The sequence below is a fragment of the Hippopotamus amphibius genome, chromosome 5 (genome assembly GCF_030028045.1).
Source record: "Hippopotamus amphibius kiboko isolate mHipAmp2 chromosome 5, mHipAmp2.hap2, whole genome shotgun sequence".
Classification (NCBI taxonomy): domain Eukaryota; kingdom Metazoa; phylum Chordata; class Mammalia; order Artiodactyla; family Hippopotamidae; genus Hippopotamus; species Hippopotamus amphibius.
In genome coordinates this window covers 33,802,904-33,824,013 of record NC_080190.1, presented here as the reverse complement: position 1 = coordinate 33,824,013, position 21,110 = coordinate 33,802,904, and the positions used below count along the sequence as shown (strand labels likewise).

The following is a 21,110-nucleotide window of genomic DNA, read 5'->3' as shown; positions in this document are numbered from 1 at the left end:
TTCAAGGAGAGCCATCTGTCAACCTGTGGCTCAGTTGGGAATCAGACCGTAAGATAAGGAAGGTTTATTTTCCTAATGTTATGGACTGGATGTGTGACCCCTCAAATTCATAAGCTGAACCCCTAATCCCAAGTGATGGCATTTGTAGGTAGGGCCTGTGAGTGGTAATTAGGGTTAGATGAAGTCATGAGGGTGGGGCCCCATGATGGCACTGAGGTCTTTATAAGAAGAGGAAGAGAGACCAGAGCCCTCTCTTTCCACCAGGTGAGGACACAGGGAGAAGGTGGCTGTCTATAGGCCAGGAAGAGAGCCCTAACTACAAATCTAATGGGCGGGCACCTTGATCTAGGACTTCGCAGCCTCCAGAGCTGTGAGAAATAAATCTGTTGATTAAATCACCTGTCTGATATTTTCTTATAGCAGCCTAAGTTAAGACACGTAGATTTTCTTCACTGGTCCCTATCTTCAAAGATAGCCCAGTATGAGAAAAAAACCAGAACCTCCCACCAAACTGCACAGGTGAGGTATATTAGAGTTTGGTTGATAAATGGTAAACGGATTGTGACCCCAAACTGGGAGGGTGCAAGGGTGTGAGCCTATTTGGGGGTTGTTTTGTATTTTACTTTTATTTTTTATCGAGTGCACGCAGCAAGGGGAAAGGATGTTAGGGTGAATAAGTGAGAATAAAGTATGAGTCTGGACTAGAATATCAACTCAGAGACAGTAAACAACCTATCCCTTAACAAACTGGGTTAACTTGATGCCTATCCTTTCCACAGAGTGCCCAGGATGGGGCCAGTGGAATGTGGCCGCAGGTACCAGCCAAAAACACAAAATGTATTTTCAGTTGTTAGGAGCAAAACCTTCCAGATGCACTCTCTCGGTTTCCGTGAGCTCAGGCTGGCGGTCGGGGTGTGCTCCCAGACTAAAGCGATGCGCTCTAGAAACGAAACACTGGAACAAGCACGCGCTGAAGGGACAGCAAGTAAGTGACGATGGCTTTCAGGGAGGTAAGCAAAAGGCGGTTTTGAGTTAGGCTCCGATTTCCTTTTACTTTGAGCTCAAGGGTCCCATGTGTGATTCCTTCTTGCCCAAAGATAGAAATCGGCTTCAATGAGTTTTTAACTTAATTTGGCTGCGGCCCTATAAGGGGCCAGGGCTGCATTACATCAGGCCTGAGGCTTCCCAGGGCTCTGACCCTGTAGAGAGGACGCTTCCCCAGAGTGTGGACAATGCGCTCGGAGCCAAGGCCTATCCTGTCCCGGGGCTCCTTTTAGCTCTAGAGAAGCAGGGGAACAGGCATAGTCACTTTACATGGAAGGAATTACTTTCTGTTTTATTGTAAACATTGTGGGAACCACATAGGCAGTTGGCATTCCTCCCCAGCTGGCTACTAATGAAATTCCATTTATCTTTTTAGAAGATGGGACGGTGGGAAAAAATGGGGCTGCTTGAAGAATCTGACACATTCCTTAATGTGTACAGTTCCAGAAACTACCAATTCCTGCCTCCACTGGGGACCACCACAATGATGCTGTCAGAGAGGGGAAAGCCCTGACTCCCTGTCCCTGGGGGTGAGGAGGGCAGCCAGCAGGAGGAAAGGCAGATGTGGAAGCACTGGGAGACAGGGGTCCCCTCCCGCCCAGGTGTCCCTGGACTCTGACTCAATCCTTAGGAGGAGATGCTAGGCCTGCACGGGTCTGAGAGCTGTCTTCATCTGAAACCAAGCCAGGGCAGCCAGCAGCCCAGCCCACCTTGGCTTTGTCTAAGCCAGCATATACGTACAGCTCTGGCAATGGCTATAGACACAAGAAGTCATTTTTGCTTTCAGAAAACAAATCTATGACCTTAAAGGCTCTTGAAAGTTGGATGACCAATTTTATACTGAATATACAGAATAAAACCTCTACGTTAGCATTTGTCAGGGATCCTTTCAGATACCCCAGTAAAAAGAAACTTCTCAGACGGTGACATGAGGAAATGCACACACTACTCATAAGCCGTATTACAGGGTGATCACCCTTGTGAGGACGCTCAGCCTCACAAGATTCTTGAGGGCAATGTTTACATAGTGACCTGAACACAACAAGTGCTCAATAAAGTGGCTGTGAGTACAGGTATTTAAAGAGGATTTTTATGTACTTCACATGCTGTTAAAATTCTCTCTTTAGAAGAGCTATTTAAGAAGCCAAAAGGAATTAGCTACCCTCTAGGCTAAGTCACCAATAGTGGAAAAGGATGTGCTTCTTCACTTGCCTTGAATTAATCAGCACTACTTCCTACCCCAGATATGAGACAACTGTATCAACGTGGAGAGCGCTGAGAAGCAAGCGTGCCTGCGGCCAAAGGCACCACTTATAACCTGGGAAAGGTCTTAGAAACGGGGAAACTATGGCCAGTCATTCACCAGACAACAGACCTCCCGCGTCCCGAGTCTGGCGAGGACTTCAGCAGGCCAGGCCCATTCGTAGCTCCTGGTTCTGATCAGCGGCCTTGCACGCACATGGCAGTAGCTACAGGAGACAGGTCCCGGCAGGGGCGGGGAGGCTGAGCAGTGCTGCCTTGGGCACACGATTCAGCAACCTCCTCTAAGCCTGGCAGACTGGGGTCTGCAGAGGGGAAGAAAGGCATCATCTCCGTCTCGGTTTCATTCCAGGGATGAGTGCAATTTTACATCCTCAGAGGATCATCGAGACTCAGGGGCGGGAACCAGGAAGGCATACGGATTCCCCGCGCTACTTGCGAGTTCCAGGAGCGCGTGCGCAGAAGGCAGGTGCAGGGAGCGGGACTGCGTAAGGGGACACATTTCTGCCGCATTTTTTGAGCAGCGCAGCTCTCTTTAAAAGAAAGGATTGCTCTGTTCCATGGCTGTTACTCCGCTATGTAAAAACACTCTTCATAGATTGCCTGAATTAAAACAGGGTCTACTTCTTTCGTCAAAATGGCAAAGTAGGGAATCCCCCAGCAGTCCAGTGGTTAGGACTTTGCGCTCTCACTGCTGAGGGCCCGAGTTTGAGCCCTAGTCAGGGAACTAAAATCCCATAAACTGCGCAGCACAGTCAAAAAGTAGCAACAGGGAGGGGGAGGAAGAAAGATGAGAAAAACAACTTAGAGGAAAAACTTAAGCAAAATTATTCCTACTCCAAGCTGTACAACGTGGGGGATTTTCTTTTGCAGGGTAGCGTTAGGCGGTTTAAAGCCCGCTGTACGGCCATTCTGACTTCTGCCTGCTTCAAGGCTGCTGCATTAGGGGCTGCCCCCAGCTCCCTGATCTTAATCTGTAAGGATGGAGTTGCTGAAACTCTTAAGAGCCCCGACACCAGCAAATTAATGAAATAAACCCAAGAGTGCAGTCTCCTTTTGGATATTATACTCTAAAGAATTTTTATAAAACAGGCTCAGACCTTTTTCCGACTTGGCAGTCCCTCTTTCAGAACATGTTTACCCACGTTTCAAACCTAGGGAACACTGGGCTGACAGTTCTGATACCTGGGTACAGAGCTGCCTCACCCCATGCCTCTGCTTTCCTTGACCCCAACTTCTCCCTAACTCTGGTCCTCCTGGGGCCTTTCCAGAGTTGGCCAAAAGTGCGACACGGAACCCAGTCCGTTATCCAGCTGGGTGAGCAGGAAGTCACAAGTGCAAGCTAAAGAACAGTCCCCACCCCACCCTTGGGCACATGCCTACCTGGGGCTTGTCGGAGGGAAGCTTGGGATGCACACTTCGGTAGCCCTTGGCAGCGAGTGAAGAGGGCTGGGCGTTTCCATTGGCATCAGCGTTGGAAGAAAGCCTCCACTCGTCTGAGAGATGAAACAAACAAAAAAAAAGAAACCCCTCACTTACAGGAACACTCTCTGGTACCCTTCTAATTGAAGGGTTCCTCGTGGAAGGCAGGGACAGAAAGGATGCAAGAGAAACCATACCTGCTGAGGAGGAATTCTCTGACTCCAGAACTACGTACGGCACAGAAAGGATGAAAAGAAGAAAAGGGGGAAAGCAGAAACGGTTACGTTTGCAGGAGACAAGCATGTACTGCACAGAAAGACGAAAATCCAGCACCCTGTTGCCTGACACAAAATGCCCTCAGTCACGATGGCCTAATTACCATAGGAACCCACTCTAAACCATGATGTGCTCACAGGCGCTGACCTTTGAAAACACAAGGCTCACATTCACAGTAATGAAGAAACAATTGTTCTTGACATTCTTATTTTACAGACAAAAAGGCCACAGAACTCTCCTGTCCAGTCCTGACTCACTAACTCACATTCCCCTTTTTTAAGCCTGATGTGGGCTCAGAATGACCTCTCCTCATTAGCAGGCTGGGCTAATTAAGAGACCCGGAGAGGCAGACGTACATAAGCACTTTTTTCCATGGCTGCTGGTGCTGCGCGAGGGGAGAACATGATTTAAGCCCCAAGGTATCTGCTGTGATGAGGGTTTTTTTTTCCCCTGCCTGCCTTTCTTCTTTCCATTAAACGAGCCACATAAACATTTCAAAATCTAATCACCCTGAGTTTTCATCAGACTACAAGTCTCCCTTGTCTCCCTTCAGCCAGCTACCACCCTGCCCTCCATGCATCACCTGGCACTGCTCAGCGACCCTAAGCCTCTCCTAGCCTGACCCACCTAGCACCGTGAGGCAGGAAAGAACAACAGTTACAAGCTTGGCTGGGACAGCAGCTGGACCGAGATTCAAATCCTGGCTCCTCCACCTATAGGCTCTGTGGCCTCGGGCAAGTTATAAGCCTCAGTATTCCCATCTGAAAAATGGGGGTTATGCTATACCTGCTTCATATGTGATAAGAATTAAATGATGTAATGCATGAGAAATGCTTAGCACAGTGCCTGGCAGAGCTCAGCAATGTTTGTCATTTATTATCTTCTGCATCATCTCTTGTCTCTATTCTCTATCTTCCATGTAGCCCAGGGGTCAGCAAACCTTTTCTGTAAAGGGCCAGTTAGCAAATACTTTAGGCTTTGGTGGCCACATGGGCTCAGTCACAACCATTCAACTCTGCTGCTGAAGCACAAAAGCAGCCACAGGCAATATCAAGTGAACGAGGGTGGCTGTGTTCCAATAAACATTTATTCGTGGAAACTGGAATTTGAATTTCATGTAATTTTAACATAGCACATTCTTTGATTTTTCTTTAAAAAAATATAAAAACCCAGATGCAAGAAAAAAGTGTCCTTGCACTTTCTGTCCAATTGTGGCAGCCCAGATTGAATAGGGAAAATTGTTTTTGCAACTCAGAAGTAACCTTGTGAACAGTAAACAAAAGCCTGATTTGCTCCAAAGAGGAATCTGAGTTTACAAGAAAAGTATTGGAAAATTATTCCCCTACATGCTTGCCTTCTGATTGATTCCACTTTTAAAAGCATAAGAGTTAAGTCTAATTAAAGACAAGCCAAAATAAATTATACATACATACACACACACACACACACCCCATTCCTTGTTAATGGGCTGTACAAAAACAAGCATAGGCCAGATTAGGCCCGAGTGCCATAGTCTGCCAGCCCCTCATTGAGTCAATCCCTTAATTTCCTCCTCCTCCCTGGCTGCCTCCTCCTATCTCACCCTATATAAAGAGGGGAATAAAGCACAGCAGCCCTCACAGCCCAAGGCTCCATTTCAATGTGGGTTCCTTGGGGATTAGAGATGGGCTTTCCAGATGTCTAGCTGAGATTTAAAAAGAAAAAACTATGTATTGAATACCTTAAGTACCAGGCGCTGTTGGCCACTTTCGCACATATTTAGTATTTAATTCAGAGGACATGAATCTGTGAGGTAAGTAATCACTTTACTTCATGGATGAAGAAACAGAGAGGCCAACTGACTTGCCCAAAGTCACACAGCCAGGAATGACAAAGCAGTCATTCCAGGTCTCCAGAATCAAGTGCAGCACTCTGTCTACCACCCACAGCCACCAACCCCGCCATCTGCCACAAAGTAGAGCCTACATTCCAGGGAGGTGGTGGAAGCCAAAGGGTGTCAGAGCAAAAGGCTAGGCAGGGGGAAAGGTTTCAAGTGATTTACATCCATGTACAGCCGTCTATCTGCATCAGAATCACCAGGAGTGCTCGTTAGAACACAGATTGCAGGGCCCCATCCCCAGAGTTTTTGACTCAGAGGAGAAGTGAGGCTTGAGAATTTGCATTCTGAACAAGTCTCCAGGTTACATTAGGGCTGCTGGTCCATAGCCCAAAGCTCACTTTGAGAATCACTGATACAGTAATATATGCTCAAAAACACCCTTATTCTGGGAAACTCTATCCATTTTTGCAAATTGCCTCCTCCCCTAAAACAAAGTTTTAATAACTTGTTTCAGTTGTACATTCTTTTAGCAGGTTGACTGTCACATTTCTGCCACTCCCTCAGGGACAATTCCTAGATATCTGTCTTCTCGTCCCAACCACGTTGCTGGGAAATTTACAGGACTTGATTTTAACTGACACTACTGCAACGTACCAACTTGTGTGATCAAGGGCAAGCTGTTACCCTGAATTTCACTGTTTTCATCTATAAAATATAATCCTTACCCCACGCACACCTCACAGGGTTGGTGAGGTCAGGTATGTGACATGCCCTAAAAGTGACCATTTAAAAAAAAATTTTATTGGAGTATAATTGATTTACAATGTTGTGTTAGTTTCTGCTGTACAGCAAGTTGAATCAATTATACATATATCCACACTTTTTTAGGTGCCTTTCCCATACAGGTCATTACAGAGTATCGAGAAGAGTTCCCTGTGCTATACAGTGGGAAAAGTGACCATTTTTAACACTCACTAGTGCATCCATCCAGATCCCGGGCCCCAAGATTTCCTTGCACCCCCAGGCCTTCAAACACCAGGTGACACATTGTGACAATGTTTCTCCTTCCTCCCCTGCATCTATACTTTTACTATCTCATCTTCCTTCCCAGGTTATTTCTAGTCCAGCTTTGTCAAGTTACTCTATCAAATTTATTAGATTTACACACACACTAAATGTCAATAGGTTCTGATGAGGGGCCATCAACAAAGGATGTGAACTTTGTACATGGATGTGGGGGCATGTTCCTTTGTCCCCTCTTTGGCTGGACTGGTTCTATTCAGGTGATTGTTGGCACATAGATGTGTCGTGGAAAGCTGAGGTGAGTGTGTTCTTCCAAACCCCTAGGTATCATAAAGGGATTGTTACTGTGGCATCAGACAGCCTGGTTTGAACCCTGTTTCGCTGACTGCATATCCTGCAGCAAGGGACATAGCCTCGTGCGTGAAATGAGAGATCATCGCTCTCTTGAGCTATAAGGACTATGTGGATGTATCTGGCATAAAGTATGTGCTTAGTAAAATTGGAAACCAAAGCATAAGGGAAAAAAAAATTTCCAGACATAGAAATTAGAGTGGTTGACTTCTGCCATTTGATACATAGCCTTAAGAACATCATATCCTTCGGTATCAACACACTTTTTCCTTTTCATTCCAAGTCTTTAAAACTATTCCCCTTACCCTGTCCCCAAAAAGGCAGTTTCCAGGACCCCTCAGAACATTCCTCTCTTATTTAAGCTGCACTTCTGACGTTTCATCATCCTTCATCTGTTACCTAGTCTTCTGAACCTTGAAGGTTGGTAGCAGCTCAGGGCCATTTGTCTCTGAGTGCAAGAGGTGAAATTTCATATACATGATCATCAATTATTAACTCCTGGTTAGGGAGACTGTCAAAATGCTTCTCTCAGTAAATGTTAGCTCATGAGGTGGAGGAAGGCCTTGGAAAGCTGGGTCCTCAGTAGGTTTTGCAGCCCTGAGGAGACCAAGCCTTTCCAGGAGAAGTTTAATGTATTTTGCCTTATCTTTTCCTCCATCTGTTCTTTTTTTTTGGTGGGGGGGGGTACACCAAGTTCAATCATCTGTTTTTATACACATATCCCCATATTCCCTCCCTTCCTTGACTCCCCCGCCCCTCGAGTCCCCCCCACCCTCCCCGCCCCAGTCCTCTAAGGCATCTTCCATCCTCGAGTTGGACTCCCTTTGTTATACAACAACTTTCCACTGGCTATTTTACAGTTGGTAGTATATATATGTCTGTGCTACTCTCTCGCTTCGTCTCAGTATCTGTTCTTTATATACAATCTTTTCTTGCCTGTGACCACAGCTTACTTATTTTCCTTTATCTCATTCTGTGCTAACTTCATTTTGGTCTGTTGTAAGGCTGTCTGGCTGACCACTTCTTGGGACCTTAGAACACTTTTCAGTGAGTTAGACTTGTGTTTCCTGGTTGAGTATCCAAGAGGTAGAAGAAAGGTGTTAAAAGTGGGTCTAAAAGCGTTCCAAATCTTGTTTAATTTTTATTCATGCTGTGTGGTAAAGAATTTACCCTGCCCCAAAGGGAGGTCTGGCCTTTGCCCTCTGGCTTCCAGGAGTAAGCCCTTGGAATGCCATCCTGATAGGACTGTCTTTGTGCTACACCAATGTGACTCAGGTTGGGGGGCTTTGAGCTCAACCTCCTAATGGACTGGAGAGTGAGATGAACCACTGGGCAGCGGATGACACCTATGTAATCAAGCCCCAGTAAAAACTCTGGACACTACAGCTTGACTGGCACCACTCTGAGCATGTTCTCACCCGGCAATGCTGGGAACTGACGTGTCCTGACTCCACAGGAGTCAATGACTCCATGCCAACTCCATGCTTCATTCTTCCCAGACTCCACCCTATGTACTCCATCTTTTAGCTGATTTTAATCTGTATCCTCTCCCTGTAATAAACCATAACTGTGAGTATATCAGCTTTCAATGAGTTCTTTGAGTCTTGCCACCAAATTATCAAACCTGAGGGTGGTTTTGGGAATCCACTGACCTTGCAATTGGTGTCACAGTGACAGTCCTCTTGTGGGACTTCTGCCTCCAACTACTCTTCATTCGGACCCCTTTTCTCACACATGAGCTCATGAAAAAGACTCTTAGTTAAAGGGAGTAGGGAATGTCCAACTATTTTAATGTCAATTTTCTTATCTTTTTGCTACTGTCATTTCTGGAGAGCAAATTGTGAGGAAATGAGTTGATTACAGGTCCAAGAATCTCTACATCCAAAGCTAACTTCGCAGTCAAGAATCAGGCAGAAAGGATGGGAGCCAACTGGCACAGAAAAAAGTGTTAAGGGTCGAACTGAACTTTGCCTTTTGAGTCAGAAGAAAGAGAATGATGGTCTCCAGGCCATACCAGACAGGAAACCTGGTATAGCGCCCACCAAGCTCGGGCTCCCTGTCTCCTCTTGAGTAAAATCACCCTGATCTGGGGACACAGGTGGAGTCACACCTGAACCAATAGGGCCATTACCCAAACCCGGGCAGGCTATTATACCAGGGAATCAGCATTAAGATTACTGTAGTTCTTTCCAGATGGTTCTGATCCCAAAAACTAGGTCAACATTCAGAGATTAGGAGGGAGGTCAGGGATCCAGAGTCAAGCTACCACTGAGGGCAGGAGCCTGGAGGTTGGGTTTAAACTGGGCAACTCCAAGGACTCCATCTGTCACTCCAACTTACAGAGCAGCTCCACCCTCCCCATGTTCACTTGGATGCCAATGGCTCCCAAATGCACACCCTGGATTCCAAATTTCCAAATGCCTATTAGAAACTTCCTCCTAGAAGTCCTTCTCTTGCCAAGAAACTCAACACATCAAGAAATGGAATCAACATTCCTTCCAACTCCCCTCATAAATCCAGCATCTCCATGAGTGCCACATTTACTCTTCTAGTGAACTGGGGAAGGCGCCTTCTGCTCAGCATGGAGTCCCACCTCTCCTCACGCCTTAAATGCTGTGACAAGTCCTGCCATTCCACTCTTCCAGATACACTTCTTTCTTGGCCTCTCCTCTTCATTCCCACCGCCACCACACTGGACCTAGACCCTCACAACAGAAATTACTGCAAGTCTTTAAGTGGCATTCTGATCTGCAGTAACTAGAATGGTTCCCATTCAAGAGCACCTTGTGCATGCCTGGCTCTGTGCTACAGCTTGATATGGAAGAGTTCACTGAATTGCAGCAACTCTATTAAGATCATCTCCATTTCACAGATGGGGAAACTGAAGCACTCCAAGGTTAACCTGTCCACATCACAAAGGCCATAAGTGGCAGAGCTGAGCCTTGAGAGAGGACTGTGTGACTCGAGAACTAGACCACCTCTCACAGGGTGAGGGAGCTGGAGCAAGGATTGGAAACAGGGGACACCTCTGAAATGCCACTGTCAAGGGGCCATATGGGGAAAGAAATCAGGCCACTGGTGCTGGGCGGTAATGTGAGACGGAAGCTTGCAGTCCAGGCAAATGATCAGCAACTTGGAGACCTAGAGGGATGGAATACAGTGGTAAAGCCAGGGAGCAAGGCAGAGAGGAGGCAGCCAGGTGAGCAGGGGCACAGGTGCTGGCCCTGGGGGTAGGGGAGCGAGCTGGACACTGTCTGACATTCGCTATCTGTGAAAACGCTGGGAATAGGAAGTACACCCCATCCTTGGGAAGAACCGAGCAAGGCCTCCTGCCTCACATGTGGGCTCACAGTCCAGGCTGGCACGGCTGCCTGCAAATACTGCTGAAAACTGTTCTCATGAGGCTGGTCGAGGCCCAGTGGCTTGGTGCGGACCAGCAAGTTGTCATCTAGAGGCTCAGATGGAGGGAGTCGGCAGGGATGCGGAGGGCTGGGGAGCCACACGGACCCAGCCAGCAGGATGCTGGCCAATGACCAGTAGGGTAAGAGGATAAGATCTCTGATCCTGAATGTTCCGCCTCCTCTTATATCCTCACCTCCAGTGTTAACTCATTCCAGTCTGTTGTACACTTAGTGTAATCTTCCTCCCTCTACTCAGTCCCAGCTTGTTCCTTTCCACCCAGACTGGCCTGGTGTGCAATCCTGAATTTGTCTCCAGTGAACAGGATTCTGTTTGTGTGAGTTTAATTCCCAAACCTCCCAAGTTCACGGAGTATTCTGGAATTAGAAAGCTTTAGAAACCATCTGACTCAAGTCCTTCATCCTCCATACATGTTTCAAAGGTGTGACATACGCACAGTCAGAAAACAGTGCCTAGCGGCCCACATCTGACTCTGTGTTGGAATAAACTGCCTTTTGTGCTTGCATAATGTACCCAGAATTTCTCTCCCTTTTCTTCCTTTCTCGTCACAATTCCCGGTGACGCCCAGTGACATCTGGCACCTATATGATGCAGAATGAATGTCTGCTGATATGGATTCAATGATCTCAATTTATGAGGAGGGGAATAACCCACAAAGATTAATTTACTGTAAGGTGTGAATGACTGATAGCCGTCCCTAATCTTTCAGAGTATTTGCATTTTAAAACAAGATCTTTTTTATCCAAATTAGCTGTTATAAACTTGCAAGATACAAAATTATTTGGGGACTCAAGAGCGCTTCCTACAGTGCTCAAATCACTGCACAGTACTGGAGCACAAGCCTACAGATGGCAAGGCAGAGTAACACTGGGGCTCTATGTTAGTGCCACACTGTGACCACCAGGGGGAGCTCAAGCCTCCCACTCCTCCCGCTCTCCACCAGAGGAAGGGCCAGGCGGTTGATAAGCCCTTTTTTCAGGCCATGGGGCTGTAGGTATGGTCTTTCTCTTTAAATCATTCCTTAGGATTCTCTCTTCCCCAGAGGTCCTCCATCTTGGGAGCTGGATCTTCCCAGTGGCCCCACCTTTCCTGGAGACCAGAGTGGCAACCTGCAGTGGGGCAAGAGTCAGGTATGGGTCCAGGAACACAGACCCAAGCAGCTACTTTCAACCTAGAGTGCTGGAGGCCACTCATGCCTTTCTCTGAGCCTAGAGGAAAAAAAAGACCCCCACAGGGACCAACGTTACCAGAATGGGGCTGGGGCTCAAACCCTAGCCTGGCCTTGTCCTTGGGCATCTGCCTTGGTACCTGTTACAGGTAGGTGGCTGGGACAAAAAGAAAGTCAAGTTTCCAGGATGCCGGGCACTGACCATCTCCACCCTGTATAATTCCACCTTATCACAACACACCACTCCTCACTGGGCCAAAAGAGTTTGCTTGCTCACTCCAAGGAAGTGGTCATCACCCCAATTCATTTTCTCTCTTCATTTCCTTCCTTCAAGGTGGGAGGAAACACCCAGCCCCTACAGAAGCAGCTCTCAAATGTGGTCCTTGGACCAGAAGCATCAGCATGACCTGGGAACTTGTTGAAAAGGCATCAGACCCCACCTCAGGCCTACAAGCTGGAATCACAAATTCTAAAACTCCGGGCTGGGGCCTGGGAACCTGCCTTTTTACTCTAGGTGATTCTGATGCGATGCAGCTGAAGTGTGAGAACCACTGCCCCTCAGGGTGAAAAGGGGTTACCCCACCCTAAGCTAAATGTGCCTAGGGAACCCCAAAGTCAGCCTTTCCCAACTCCCAGAACACTTGGGCTGCGGAAAGCCCTCCCCAGAGAGGCCAAATAATCACAGTCATAACCTACAAAGAGCAGCTAAAGTCTCACAGCTCATTCCACGCCCCCAGGTGTGGTGCAAAACACTTTACATACTTCATCCTCACGAGATGCTGTGAGGCAGGTACAGTTATCAACCCCATGCTACAGATGGGTTCACCAGGATTGAGAGAGAGTAGCTCTCCAAGGATGAGATCATCCAAGGTTGCACAGCCAACAGGTGGTAAAAGCAGGACATGAACCCCATCTATATCGGGTTCCAAAGTCCCAGGTCTCCACCTCAACACTGTGCTCTAGGCACTGAGGTTTCCCAAGGGGTCGGGCGGGGAGGGGGGCTTCTTCCATCTTCCTTTGCTCCTAGTTTGCATTGGCCTTAGACATGCTATCCTGATCCTGCTCCCTCAGGTCGCCTCCCTGCTCTCCTGGGAGCTAAGGCCATTCAGCCACCTGCACTTTTCAGTCTCCCATGGCGTCTTCTCCAGGCCCAGCCCCACCTGGATGATCACAGCTGAGCTCCCAGCAGTGGGGTTGGGCTCAGAGCAGCCTAAGCTGGAGGCCATCTCAACACTCCCTCCCCAGGCCCCTCAGCCACCTCCGTCCTCCTGAACGGAGTCTGCGGAGCCATGGACGGCTCACGCATTCCGCAAAAGCTAGAATAAAGTGGTTGCTGCCACGCCTTTGCCTGAAGCCAGTGGGTACCTGTCCGTTTAGGGCAGTGATTACCACCCCCCATGGAGGGAGAGGACATGGAGCGGACTGTGTCAGGGACCCCTGAGAGAATCAGGAGGCAGCTGACAGATTCGCACCCTTCCCCCGGTCTCCGAGGTAGCGCACCTGGTTTCCTTTCCTGTTGCGGGGTTTCCCGAGGGCTCACGGGGCTACCGCTTGGAATCTCCCTGTAGGTGGACACAGCCCGGAGAGTCACTGCTCCCTTCCCAGTGCAGATTTTTGTAGGATCCGTGTCTGAAAAGGAAAGACGCAGAAGGGAAGACTGAATCCAAGGCTCCTGAAGGATTAAGGTGATAGCCAGCCAGCAACTTGGTACAGCTGGGGAATGAGATGAACCTGGTTACAGACAGGCAAAGTCTTGTGGTCAATGAAAATTAATCTGGATGGTGGAGAGGGACACATCACATTTTCAGAGGTTTACCACCCATTATGAGGTTAGAAGGAAATAGAGGCAACGGTGAGTCCTGAGTCAATGGATGCGTTACAATGTCAGCTATAAACATTTCCAAATCAAAGCGGGTTGATTCCTTTTATTAAATGAAGTTTAGGTTGCTGAGCAGACTTCTGACCAATTAGTAAGGCACAGTTCGAGAAAGAATTTATGAAAGATTTCTCAAGCTCCCACACCATCCTTCTTATAAAAGAGCAAGCTGACAGCAGAGGGAATTAGGTGGTGGTTCTGCAGAGAATCACTGCTCCGCGCAGTCCCCCGATGGGAAAAGCAACAGACAATCTCCTTGTATCAGCAAGCCAAGCCCCCTGCAGTGGTGAGACAGGATATGGTGCCTGGGGAGAAAGATCACCGGCCAGAGCCTCACATTCCAAACTTAATGAAGAAAATTCACACCAAAGAAAACGACCAGAAACACTAAATCCTTCAAGGAACAGTGTTCACTGCACCTCCAGCTGAGCCTTCCCTGGGCCCTGACCTCTCCTACAGTTCACAATGGCCTAATAACAGACCCAGGTCCTCTTTCAGAACCGCACTGAGAAGGATTTCAAAATAGGCTTCAAAAGATCTGGATGTTCATTTTCCAGGGAAACCAGTAACAGGGAGGCAAGAAAGCCATGCAGACCACACAGTCCTAGAAGACACACGTGCTGAATGTTTCTCTCTCTGCAGCTGAGCTGAATTCCAGCTTTTCAAGGTGCTCACAGCACAGCCTGGATCTCGGACCTCAAATTGTCACGACTGGGATTAGGGGTAACGTTTAGGGTGGGCATTGGGCAGGATGTGGGCTTAGATGTCCAACTCATCCCCATTCCTGTGCCAGGGCTGAGAGAAGCCAAGCCTCTTTGCTCCTCCTTTCCACTCCGCAGCCCCCGTTTCCGACAGCTCAGACAGAACGATCATTAGTGTCACAGAAGAGGACAGATCCGCCCCGTCAGCACCTCTTGCACTGAAAGCGAAGCACAAAAACACAACGTATGGCAGAGTGTGCAGCGGCTTTGGAGAGCATCTGACTCGTCCAAAACCATCAAGAGGATAAGTGACTGATGTCACAGAACTATTGGGAAAACCGATTCACAGTCTTTTCAAAAGGGTGAGGGGCAAAGTGACAAACCCAGCCCACCCATAGGGTTCTGGGGACACAGCCAGATTGGTCCAACTCCTGAAAGAACCACCAGTGGGATAAAGAGCCACCTGGGCCTCACTTGTCCCATCCCGTACAGAAGGAAGCCATGAGCCGGAGCTGACGTCTGAACTGCACCCCTCCTTGGAAAGGAGAGGCAGGAAGTGACTGCAGGGAGGTTCAGGGCAGGGGAGGGAGTGCTCAGGGAAACGGCCCTGCCAGCACCAGAGACGCAGCCAGGTTTGCCACCTACGCAGCTGCTTCAAGTTCAGCCCAATTCAGAGATTCCCTGTGCAGCCACATTAGTTCTTGGGGACAGCGGAGTTTTTTAAAAAGTCTTGAGAGCTGGAACCTCTAGGGAGAACCTAAGTTGTCCATGTGACTCAGACCTACCCAGCTGGAGGCCACATTCAGCCTCTGGACAGACCTGCTCCTTAAGGGGGGAGGGGCAAGGCACCTGTTAGTTCCTTTCCACACTTGCCAGTGGCTCACAGAAACACACACACACACACACACACACACACACACACACACACACACACACACACACACACACACACACACACACACACACACACACACACACACACACACACACACACACACACACACGAAACCAGCCAGAGAAGTGAAAGGGAATGGCTCCTTAACATGCAAGCGTTAAGCCTCCAAGTCTTTGTTAGAAGGAAAGAAGAAAAAGGATCATGCATGATCTGCTAACAATTAAAAAAAAAAAAAGAAACCAACCCAAGGAGAGATACCTGGAGGGAGTACTAGGCCTGAAGAGTTTTTCACTGTCTTCACAGGGATTATTTTAACAGCAGAAATAGAGCGTGCACGTAAAGGGTCGGCAGTTGCTGAAAACACAAAAGGGTAAATGGTGCATCCAGAAAAAAACATTTGGGAAACACGCAGGCAGTGGAGGAACTGGGCAGAGACAACAGGAGGAAGTTACCCACACCAAAAGAACAACAGGAAGAGCCGTAGATGCAGTGACTTAAAATAACCTACTTTCGCTCTTTAGAGCCCTGTGCCGAGTCGGCAGAACCCTCCCCACGACTGTGCCCCAAACGCAGCTGGTCAGTGCCTGTGCCGCCTGCCATACCAGGAATTTGCCAAGGCTCTGGACAAAGAGGTTTACAGAGACGCAGATGGCCTGGCAAACAGAGGAAGGGGAGAGCAAGCGGGGTCCAAGGGGCCCCCTGAGAGAAGCCTGGGGTGTCTGTGCTGGGGTGGGGGGAGGCTCCGAGGAGGAGAGTTATGGCTCAGGCCCCAGAGGAGTGCAGGAAGGACAGGCAACAAGCTCAAGAGCCGCCTGGTCCTTTTAGGCATCACGTCTGGTCCTTTTAGCCACCACAGCTGCTTCTCCAGGACTGTAACTCCTGGGCTCTTGTGCCTGCTGTGACAACCATAGCCCTCTGGCCCCAAGGAAATCAGAAGCCCCATCTGTTGGGCAGCAGAAGGTCTGCTTAAATCCACCCTTTCCTGGGCAAGAGGTTGCCAAGTGTCCGAGTGCCTGCTCAAGACTCTGGGCAGCACTCAAGCAGATGCTGATACGAGCTGAGCTTTGAGAGCTGGGATACTGCCTGGACGTGGGCAAAGCTCCCGGGTGCTCACACTTATCTATGCACCGGCTTCTCTGGGCCCCCTGCCTCCCCAGATCCTGAAATCTCAAAGGTGGGCATATTCCCAAACTCTCCTTCTCACAACAAGCCTACGGTGCCAATGTCACTCCAGTGAGCAACGCCCGGAGGTCTTATGGCCCTAGATCCACGTCGGGGTGTTTGGGAAGCAAGACCGTCATGCTGTCACGGCTGCGTCAATATGCTGACGAGCCTGTCAAGGGGACAGGAGGGAGGCGGCTCGGCGATGGGCAGCTCACGTTCCAGTGCATCAGGCTGCCATTTCACAAGGCACATGGCAGTCACACGGCCGCCAAGAACTGAGGTGATGTAACAACCCCGCACGTGTTAAGATACAAACGTGCTTTCATGGCAGCTCTACTGACTGATCCTTGTGGCCACCTGGGAGATTGGGTGGGAGGATTTTGTTATCATTTTCAGAGGAAGAAGCAAGACAGCTGCTTGGAGTCATCCAGTGCTCAAGTGAAGAGGCCAAGACTGGCGCCCAACTGTCCTGGCACTTGATTCAGTGACCGCCCCAGGCCACCCCGATGACTCCAGGTTGCATCGGCCTCCTCTCTCCAATCAAAGGTGGGTTTTACAAAGGGGACAGTGGAAGGCACCTCCACTGGCCACGCCGCCTGCACACCCCTGAAGTCTCTTGACTGCTGATGAATTCCCGGGGCTGGGGTGGATGGTGAGCATCAGATGCTCTCGTCTCCCCATGCTCCCCATCAGACGCTTAAACACCCCCCTGCAGGCACCGCCCTTCAACATTCCCTAAGCAACGTGGCCAAGGTTTGTCCAAGACCCCGAGAACACAGCCCCATACCAGGCGTGGAGAAGAGCGGCCGGGCAGGGTGGCACGGAGGACAGGACAGCAGGAGGGAAGGCGTAGAGAGCAGGAGGGATGGGAGAGCCCACCCCCAACCGAGCAGCCCCAGGCTCTCTACGCCTTCCCTCCTGGCTGTTCCTTCTGACTTTACACTTTGCTTTGTCTCAAAAGGAATACTTGGCTGACCCAGATGGTAATTACAAACAAAGTCCAAACATGTCAAACTCTGTAAACACATTCTTTGAGGGAGGGTGCATTTTGACTTAAATGCCCAATGGCAGGACTTTTGCCCTACCTCTCTGATATCAGAAGACATAGTGGGATGTGCACAGATGGAATCACTGGAACCTGAATCTAAAGCAGGAAACTCACAGCCATAAAGACAAAGGACCTCCCAAGAGGTCTCTGTTTACGAGCAGCAGACCAGGACGCGAACCCCGATCTCCTCACGCTGCAAAGCGACACGGGAAGCCTGCTGCCTGGCTGTTCAGGACAAGAGACGAGACCTCAAGGGTCATCTTATCCATCACTCATTTCCCATTTACATCTTTCGTCCTAAAATTTTAAAAATTGAAAATCTGAGAGGATACCCATGAAACTAATGTCACCAAAATAATTTATTTCAGCAATTTTGGCTCTTGCCTCAGGGTCAGGATGGTGACTGTGTCACTACTTCTCACAGGCAAAGGTGAAATGCCAGGTAAGAGAGGTTTCAGGTTGATAAACGTCCTACACACAAGGCTTCCCTCCGTGTATTTGGTCTGTGGTTCCCAGCATCCTGTGAGCTAAGGACAGTTTTCAACAGGTCATCTCACAGTGGGAAACGGCAGCCTCGGACTCACACGTCTCAGAAACCACGGGAACAGGTCTCCAGGTCCCGGCCTACTGAGGCTGGTGATGGTTCCCACCAGGCAGGTGGCCTGGGCCCTGCTCCTTCCAGAAATGCCGGGCCTCTCTTCCAGAGCCTTACCTTTGTCTTGCCCGTTGCTGCCCGGTGCCAGCCCGTTCACCACGGCTTTGGAAGCCCCACCGTCGCATTCTGAAAGACAGAGAGCACGAGGTTGTGATCCCGTCTCCACCGTCTCCTGAGTCCTGCCTGGTGCACAGTGCTGGCCCCGCGGCTTTCTCAGGGCTGGAGAGGGGCCCCGGGCGTCATGGGAGGGTTCCGAGAATGCTCTGTGGCGTGAACCGGGGAGGACACGAAAGCTGTTTGGGGTGGGAAGTGTGTTATGAGCGACGTAAGTTCTCTAGCCTCCTCGCTTGGCTTCAATTCTGACATTTAAAAAAAAAATCTCCTTGGGGGACTTCCTAGGTGGCGCAGGGGTAAAGAATCTGCCTGCCAATGCAGGGGACACGGGTTCCAGCCCTGCCCTGGGAAGATTCCACATGCCGCAGAGCAACTAAGCTTGTGCACCACAACTATTGAGCCTGTGCTCTAGAGCCCGTGAGCCACAACTACTGAGCCCATGTGCCACAACTATTGAAGCCCACGCACCTAGAGCCTGTGCTCCACAACAGGAGAAGCCACTACAATGAGGAGCCTGCGCACCACAATGAAGAGTAGCCCCCATTTGCAGCAACTAGAGAAAGCCCGTGTGCAGCAACGAAGACCCAAAGCAGCCAATAAATAAATTAATTAAAAAAAAATCTCCTTGGACTTCCTTGGTGGCGCAGTGGTTAAGAATCCGCCTGCCAATGCAGGGGACACAGGTTCGAGCCCTGCCCCAGGAAGATCCCACATGCTGCGGAGCAACTAAGCCCGTGCACCACAACTATTGAGCCCACGTGCCACAACTACTGAAGCCCATGTGCCTAGAGTCCATGCTCTGCAACAAGAGAGGCCACCACAATGAGAAGCCTGCGCACCACAATGAAGAGTAGCCCCCACTCACTGCAACTAGAGAAAGCCTGCGTGCACAGCAATGAAGACCCAACACAGCCAATAAAATTAATGAATTAAAAAAAATTCCCTTAAAATGGCATCTCCTGCCTGACAAAGGCTTATCCACCATTCCAAGGCCACGCAAACACAACCCTGTGCCTCCCGAGTGAGAGCTGTCAGACAGGCCGCCCAGAAACCTCAGGCTCTGTGACTCTTCCCTGCATCCCACCCCATCACCACTGGCCTTCCCTCCAAGCCCACCATCCCCAGCCGAGGCTCCTGTGTTCTTGTCGTGGAGATGACCAGGCCCCCTGACTGCTCTGCTGGCCTCCGCTTTGTACCTTCTCCACCCCAGCCCTCAGTCTGCATCCCACAAGCACACCCTAGACCCCCATCTGGCTGAAAAAGCCCCAGGGCACAGGACACAGAACAGGGCAAAGCAATGTGATTTTCTAAGATCCTCCACTTTAAATATACTGTATTTCACCTCTATTTTGAAAATAAAAATATTGGGGTTTAGTCCAGGAAGTCACTCATTTATATTACCATTTCCGTGAAGGAAAAACAGAACTTGGAACCAAGTTCCCGCAAATGTAAAATGATTGTTAGGAATAAAATTTTTTAGTAAGTGAGATGGCCTGTATGTTGGCATAAGTGGTTATATTCAAATTAACAAACTGACCTTCCTGATGATTCAAAGCAAACCACCAAACAAGCCCCAGTGGCCAGGAGCTACCTAGGGACGAAGCCTGGGCAACATCCCAGACTCCAGGCACTTTAGCCACAGGTCCCAGCCCTTTGCCTGCTGCAATTCCCTCCTGCCCCTGCCCGCCACGCCAATCTCCTCACAACCCCTTCAGCGCATCAGACGCTTCCTGACCTTTAAGCCTTGGTTCCTAAGAGGCCCTTGGCCAGGAATGCCTACTCCCCTTTTCCTACCTTGGGGAAATCCTGCGCAACCTCAAGATTCACCTTAGATGTCACCTCCTGCGTGTCACTGGAGACCTTTCAAAGCTCTGCTCAGCCGCAGACACTGAGACCCTCACTGCCCACCGTCGGCCTAAGCTCCACCCAGTCCCCCGTCCCAGAACCGATGGCAGCAGCCCAGAGAAGACAAGTGGGTGGGACATGTGATCTGCATGCTTGGGGTAACCCTCTGCATCCAAGAGCCAACCAAGCCACAGATGTAATCATAACAGCTATGTTTTTTTAAAGCCTCTACTTGCCTGGATCTGAGGGTGCACGCTAAGCATTCCATAATTAGCATCTCATTTTTATCCTTAATACCCAGGTGCTAGGAGTTAGGAACTCTTATTTTATAGATAAGAAATTTGAAGCTCAGAAAGGATGCCAGGCTCTAAGATCACTAAATTGGGATTTGAAGTCTGGTCTGGTCCATCCTAAAGCTTATCTTCTTTGTCCCCAGCTGGGATTAACATTTTTTATTTTTAAAATAAAAAATGGTTTATATATAGAGAATACTCTCTATATATAAGCCAGATACATTCTGTATAAAATGGTTTATATATATTCTATTTCCCCAAAAGCCCCCAACTTCAGTAGCTCATTTGGCTGAGACTCAGTCACCCTACCTGGGCTCTTAACAATCAGCCTCCCTGATATAAACTATACCAAAGGGCCAGCCCAGGTGCTCCTGGATCCAGACACAAGCAGGGCCAACGCCCCCCACTCTCTTCCCCACAGCAGCCAGCACCTCCCGACGCTGGCCCCACAGGCCCCCCAATCCATCTACAAACAAAGGCTAGTTCTCCCAGATACCAAAGTCCCCTTTGCCCCTACATTTCTGGGATGGATGGAAGGAGGGTGTTGGCAGAAAGTCAGAAATCCAAGTAAAAGAAATATCACTCGTTCCATCACTCCATCTTTTCTGTCTATCCCTTCCTACACACCTGCCCTAATTTCTCTTGACTGTCTCCTTCCTAGGACTGTAGGCTTTGCTCTGGGCATCCCCAAGCCAGCAGCCTCTGAGCTTCCACACGGCCCAGACCCATGTCCTTC

The 21,110-nt window shown here is 49.3% G+C and overlaps 1 protein-coding gene across 32 annotated transcripts in view; it reads right to left on the bottom strand.

Moving 5' to 3' along the window:
* Positions 1-21,110, bottom strand: part of SORBS1 (sorbin and SH3 domain containing 1) — a 221,969-nt gene that overhangs the window by 92,977 nt on the left and 107,882 nt on the right. For 12 of the 32 annotated variants that reach the window (XM_057734714.1, XM_057734719.1, XM_057734717.1 and 9 more), the window contains exons 3-7: positions 18,180-18,248; positions 15,514-15,609; positions 13,284-13,412; positions 3,924-3,953; positions 3,688-3,800 (exon numbers count right to left, since the gene is read on the bottom strand). In XM_057734714.1, coding sequence (XP_057590697.1) covers positions 3,688-3,800; positions 3,924-3,953; positions 13,284-13,412; positions 15,514-15,609; positions 18,180-18,248 — 437 coding nt within the window. The remainder of the gene's footprint in view (positions 1-3,687; positions 3,801-3,923; positions 3,954-13,283; positions 13,413-15,513; positions 15,610-18,179; positions 18,249-21,110) is intronic. The other 20 variants (XM_057734708.1, XM_057734707.1, XM_057734712.1 and 17 more) reach the window with 3 other exon arrangements.